Raw genomic sequence first — 5,904 nt, forward strand, 5'->3', positions numbered from 1 at the left:
TTTTTTTTTTTTTTTTTTTTTTTTTTTTTGCATATCATTCATACGCTTGCCGGTTTTCCATTTGCCGTTTGCCATTTTTATTTCGCCATTTTTTATACTTTTTTATACTTTTTTCTTTCATAAATAATTTTCCTTTCATTTGCTTTTCATTTCTCTTTCGATTTATACACTTTTTTACTCATTGCACATTTTTTTATTATTTTACGCACGCATTCCGTTTGCGCCATTTTTTATTACCACTCCACTAACGAAATGTTTCCAATATTTTATTTTCCACCAACTTGCCGCTTGGGATGTGCTTTGAATGAATGCTTCTGCTGTTGCTGCTTCCGTTGCTGCTCCTGTCACTGACATTAATGTTGAATGGTTGCTGCTACGAAATCATCATTACTCCTCGTACATCTATGTCGTATGTCGACCACCAACCAACTCGCCAAAACCCACCAACCAACTTGCAAAACAACCAACCATACGACCCATCAAATCTAACGAATGCTTCTGCTACCGACATATGCCGCGCGGTCGCCGCATGACAAACCAACTACACACATGTACGCACACACACTCACTTACGCGTTTTGCACGCGTCTCTGCAGTATTGGATGCTCAGCAAAGCGGGTGAAATACGACGCGATGAAGCCTGTCTTGATTATGCTGGCCACGATGTGATACTGTATCCATGTCACGGTTCCAAAGGAAATCAGGTAAGCCTCAAAAAGTTTATGCTGCTGGCCGCCAAAGTGGTATGTGAATGGAGGACTGCATGAATGAATGGTCAAAGCAAAAAATTGCTGAATAGTTGCCTTTTGTTTCGAATATGACTCGCGAATTGGAAAAATATTGAACGCTGTAATTAGTGAGCAAAATTTAAAACGAGAAATTACACTAAGTATGTGACGAAAAAAAATGTTATATGTACATCTGGTACAGTTAAGAAAAACTGCATGCTTAGAATTTTCAATAAGCCCCCCCCCCCCCAAATCTTGACTTGTGACTAAAGAACTGTGTTTGATAGGCTGAAGGATAGACTAGTTTATAACTTTATTACTATTAAAGCTAAATAGTAAATTTTCTAAGTTAGTGAAAAGAGATTGTTTATAGAACATTTGCACAAAGCCTTAATGGCAGTTTATGCCTATTGGAAAAAACAGATTACAACTCGAAGTAGTGCCAGCAAACGAGTGGAGAAAACAAAAATTAAGAAAAAAACTTTGCCGATCACCTATGGTTAAAATTATTGTAACTTATCTGAGCTCTTAACTACAGTTAAGCGTTGGGTGGAAATAGGCTAATAGAATGGCGCATTTAATTGTTTATAAATACTTGAGAGTTTATATATAAGTAGTAAAATAAAAAAATAAGACGGCTAGAGACTTCAATACGACGATACCTATAGGGGTTCCCACCATTGGAGAATGGAATGAAAACCCACCATTGCACCATGGATAATTTGACCCATTATTGTGGCAAAAATTAATAATGACATAACTAAAAAATTTAAAAAGAAAAAAGAAAAATTTTAATTGATTGGCACATTTTTGCAAAAAAAAAAAACATTTAACCCTTGACGACCGAAGGGGTCACTTTTTAATTTATTTATGGTTTTATTGAAAAGTTATCAGAACTATTTATACAGTGGCTATAAGTCTAAAATTTTAAAATCTTTTCCAAATTTAATTTTTAAAACAAAAAAATTGTAACCCTTCTATCCACCGCGGAATAAACTAGCATTACCTACCGTTCGGGCAAATGGGTCCCTATGTAATTAAAAACATGGGTCCAACGGACTACCCGCTAGATTAACAATAGAAATACTAATTATTTAAATAAATTTGCATGATAAAAAAAACTGTAGAATACATGGAAATAAGCAAGTAAATTAGCAACGGAACTCAAAATCATCAGATGTTGATATGGGAACACAATAAAATCTCATTCAGGTCCATTGGACCAGACCGGTAGACAAAGGGTTAAAAGTTTTTCCCTAAAAAAACATAAAACATATCAAAAAACTACCAGTTAAAAGTACTTATTATTTTTCTACATTTTTGTTAATTTTTTAGATAATTAACTTAAATATTGTAGTTTGGAAATAGCTAAAAAACACATAAGTAATCGATTCCAATAATTCACTCACAGATAATGACTTTGACCACCTGACAAGACACCGCTATTTGGTTTGAAGTTTTCTTTATCAAATACCAAGTACTAAAAGTTTATTTTTTTAAGTATGAAAAACGACTTTTGGCCACAAAAATTGATTTGATTACCCATAGTGCAACGGTAGATGATAATACATATATATATCCGTTTACATTGATCTCTACCAGGATTATCTATAAATTAGTTAATATTTGCGTATAACAAACGACCACATTGACTTCTAAGCTGAGATTTATGCTACTAAATATAACGGTCCCAGCTGGCAATACTATCTATCCAAAGTAATTAAATTGGGGATTTGTACTGGAATATCAGCGGCGTTTGCAGTACTGAGCCATTTCAAAGCCACTCTTTGTTGGATTTCCGAACTGGAAATATCGAAGAGAGGCATTGGATGAGTTGGCCAGGTATCCCCATGAGATGCCAACAAATGAGGCAGGCAGCTGTTTATAGATTACTTAAGTATTTTAGAAAACATAAGTGAATACACCATAGACGTTAAAAAATTATTTTTCCACGATTAAATAGGCAAAATACGGCAGACCGTCTAAAACTTAACAGATCTGCGGCAAGACTTCTAGTCGACATTATCACAGCGAACTAAGAATCAATTCACCACTTTCAGTGTCGATATGCCGGCTTCTTCGCCAATCCGGCATAAATAGTGGAGGTGACACTGTTGGACCAAGTCAATTTTCATTGATGCCTTTATTTTCTCTTTGTAAAAATATTAAGAAAATGTGCCTCTTATTAGCACTCACTCACAGCGGGCACGAACAATGGAGCACTATGCCTCTGCCAAGACGGAAGTTACTTGATCAAAAATCCACCTTGCCTTTGGCTGTAGAGCAGAACGATTCTTTTGAAAAAGTGTAGGGCCTAGCATATTTCTTCGCCAAACTACTTGCTGGCAGAATCCAATAAATCAAATTCATCGAATACCAATAAGGATTTCATCTACCTCCCAGTTTAAGATTACGAAAATCCATTTGCCTAGCCCTCGATTGGTTCAAAAAGAAACAGCTGATAACATTGCCAGTTCCTCAAACGAAAGCGGAATTTAGGTTTAACACCACATATATGCAACAGGATATTTCAATATTATAGGCACTCTAGCGTAAATTCACAGATTTTTCCACATTCTTTTTTAATGCAAACCAGAGAAATTTTACTCGAGGAAGGATAAAAAACGAGTATTCGACGCCTCTCAGTCATTTTAATTGACATTTCGGTACAGGCAGCGAAGCCTAAGGTTGATTTATTTGAGATCTTATCGGTGGGCCAAGCAAACTTAACCCTGAGACATAATAAGCTGTCAGAGGCAGGCACACCCTTTTGTAGGTTTAGTTAATAAAATGCTATATATCAACAATAATATCGATAGTATGTATGTAATGTAACGAATTACTCAAATACATCGGCAACAATATGTGTATAAAAAACAAATAAATATTCCCAATAGATTATATCTAGATTAAAATATTCCGATAGAAACTCATGTATCGTTAAAATATCGATGAAAAACTCGATAAATACAGGAATACAAATACATCAATTTGATATATCGTGAATTATATCGATCAGCATGTACATTAAGGTGGTAAAAAACAAAATCCGAAAAAATTTCGAGCAACTTACCAAAATTTTTCCTCTTTAAAAAAAATTGCTGCCACCAAACTTCTAAGTTTCTAAGTAAAATTTAGAGGATGCTCATGAAATGTTTACGTTTTGCTCTAGAAGTATTTGGTACATATATTAACCAAACAGTTGGTTAAGCAACCTAAGAACACTTCAAATTTAATTAGCTGAAAAATACTCAAGCTCGGTTGTCAGGCAACAGTCGCTTTATATAAAAAATCACCAATTTTTTTTTAAGCTTCAAAGGGATTCAGTAGCGCATTTCAAGGTTCTTGAGCACCCTGTTTTGCACAATTGAAGTGCTAGAACTTACCAGGAAAAAAGTTTTCTACGATGACATTTTTTTTCTTCTGATACAAAACTTGAACCACTCTTGTATACATGCGTATATACAAAGCAGGCTCGATAACGACAATTATGAGAATAATTACAGCCTACTTAGTATTACTTATTGCCAATATTTCTCATCTCACACACTCTCTCTCTCTCTCTCCACATTTTTTGCAGTTCTGGAAATACAATCAGCAAAATCATCAAATACGACACGGTCCGTCCGACAAGTGTCTAGCCATTTCGGAGAAGAAAGACAAAGTGCTCATGGAAGAGTGCGGTTCGAATCAACTGCGACAGCAATGGAAGCTCGAAAATTACGATCCATCGAAATTGTGAGGTTACTTTTATGCCGATGGCACGGTTTTATTGCCGACGCACAAGCGACGAAAATAGCATAAATTACGCACAGGACATACACAACTGTAACAACAAAAATTACTGTAACAACAAAACAAAAATTAAGACAACAACAACCACTACAATAAACAACACGGATATATACAACATAAAGTGCTGCAACAAATGAGATACGGAAGTAGCCGACGAGGTCAGTACCAACTACAACAACAACAACAACCACGAAATAGCGCGCAACTGAAGTGCAACGACTGGCGCGAGTGATAGCATGGCGCATCCAGCGGCTAACAGCGGATAACAACTCAAGCACAATATGGTCACAATTATCCATGACTTTAAATGCGAAATTGCAGCCACAGTTATGGCCAAGCGTATGTACACACATAAATACATACATACACACAAAACCACTAACATGAAGAGAAATTTAAGCTTACGCTTAACAATTTGTGGTGGAAAAAGCGAATTTATGCAGACATTTGTATGTGTGTGCACTTGTAACATGTCTGGCCCGTGTTAAAGCTGGCATCTCCAGGTAAAAGGATATTGCGAAAGTACTTACAACAACACTCAAACACACACACGCAGATAATCTTTAAGCTTCCGTTCGAACTGAAAAATATTTCCACATAAAAGTCCCACGTAGCGCCGGTAGTGTATGTAGATACATTAGGGCGGGTCAATTTGTATGGAAATTGAATTATTTTTTTTTTGACTATGCGGATGTCGCACAGAAGTATTTTACATGTATTTCCAAGCAAATTTGCCGAAGCAACCATGGCTCCAAAATCAATTTCGAGCTTGCCAAATTGCGAAAATAGCTTCATTTTCCTTAGAATTTTGCTGTAGTGTCACAAAGAAGTGCTTCGATTTTTTTACAAAAAATATGCTTTATGGGAGTCTTTGCGATGAAGAATCCATTTCTGCACTTATCTTTTTCTTAAAACTTCCACTGGTGGGCGCAACAGTGAACATTTTCACATTTACTTGGAAACTTATTTTCGTACTTCGGAAAACTCTTAATTGATTTTAGACCCATGGTTTCTGCAACTAATTGGCTTAGAATTACAGGTAGAATACTTCAATGCGATACTCGCATAGTTAAAAATAAAATAAAAAGTGACCCGCCCTAATGTGCATATGTACTCGTACATGCTTGCGTTACACATATAAACACATACTGCAAAAATGAACGACTGTTGTACAGTAGGCTTAAGTCTAAAATAAAGATGAAGTAGGCTATAAAAAATATGTGTAGTCTATATTGTAATATAAATCAAAAAATATCAGCTGATGATGAGTAAAAATATGTATTTATAAAGTTTGTATGTAATAAATTTAAACTTAAATAAAATAAGAGTTTAGTGTAATAGTTTAGCATAGTAATAAAATATTAAGAAAAAAACAGAGTGT

At 35.3% G+C, this 5,904-nt stretch overlaps 1 protein-coding gene across 3 annotated transcripts in view; it reads left to right on the top strand.

The window, feature by feature from the left end:
- Pgant9 (polypeptide N-acetylgalactosaminyltransferase 9) overlaps window positions 1–4,811 on the top strand; it is a 112,022-nt gene extending 107,211 nt beyond the window's left edge. For all 3 annotated transcript variants that reach the window (XM_017617969.1, XM_017617972.1, XM_017617970.1), the window contains exons 11-12: window positions 597–704; window positions 4,309–4,811. In XM_017617969.1, coding sequence (XP_017473458.1) covers window positions 597–704; window positions 4,309–4,470 — 270 coding nt within the window. In that variant the 3' untranslated portion in view covers window positions 4,471–4,811. The remainder of the gene's footprint in view (window positions 1–596; window positions 705–4,308) is intronic.
- The last annotated feature ends 1,093 nt before the right edge of the window (window positions 4,812–5,904 follow it).

The sequence above is a fragment of the Rhagoletis zephyria genome, unplaced genomic scaffold (genome assembly GCF_001687245.7).
Source record: "Rhagoletis zephyria isolate East Lansing unplaced genomic scaffold, Rhagoletis_zephyria_1.1 Rzeph_scaffold_01532, whole genome shotgun sequence".
NCBI classification, from domain to species: Eukaryota; Metazoa; Arthropoda; class Insecta; order Diptera; family Tephritidae; genus Rhagoletis; species Rhagoletis zephyria.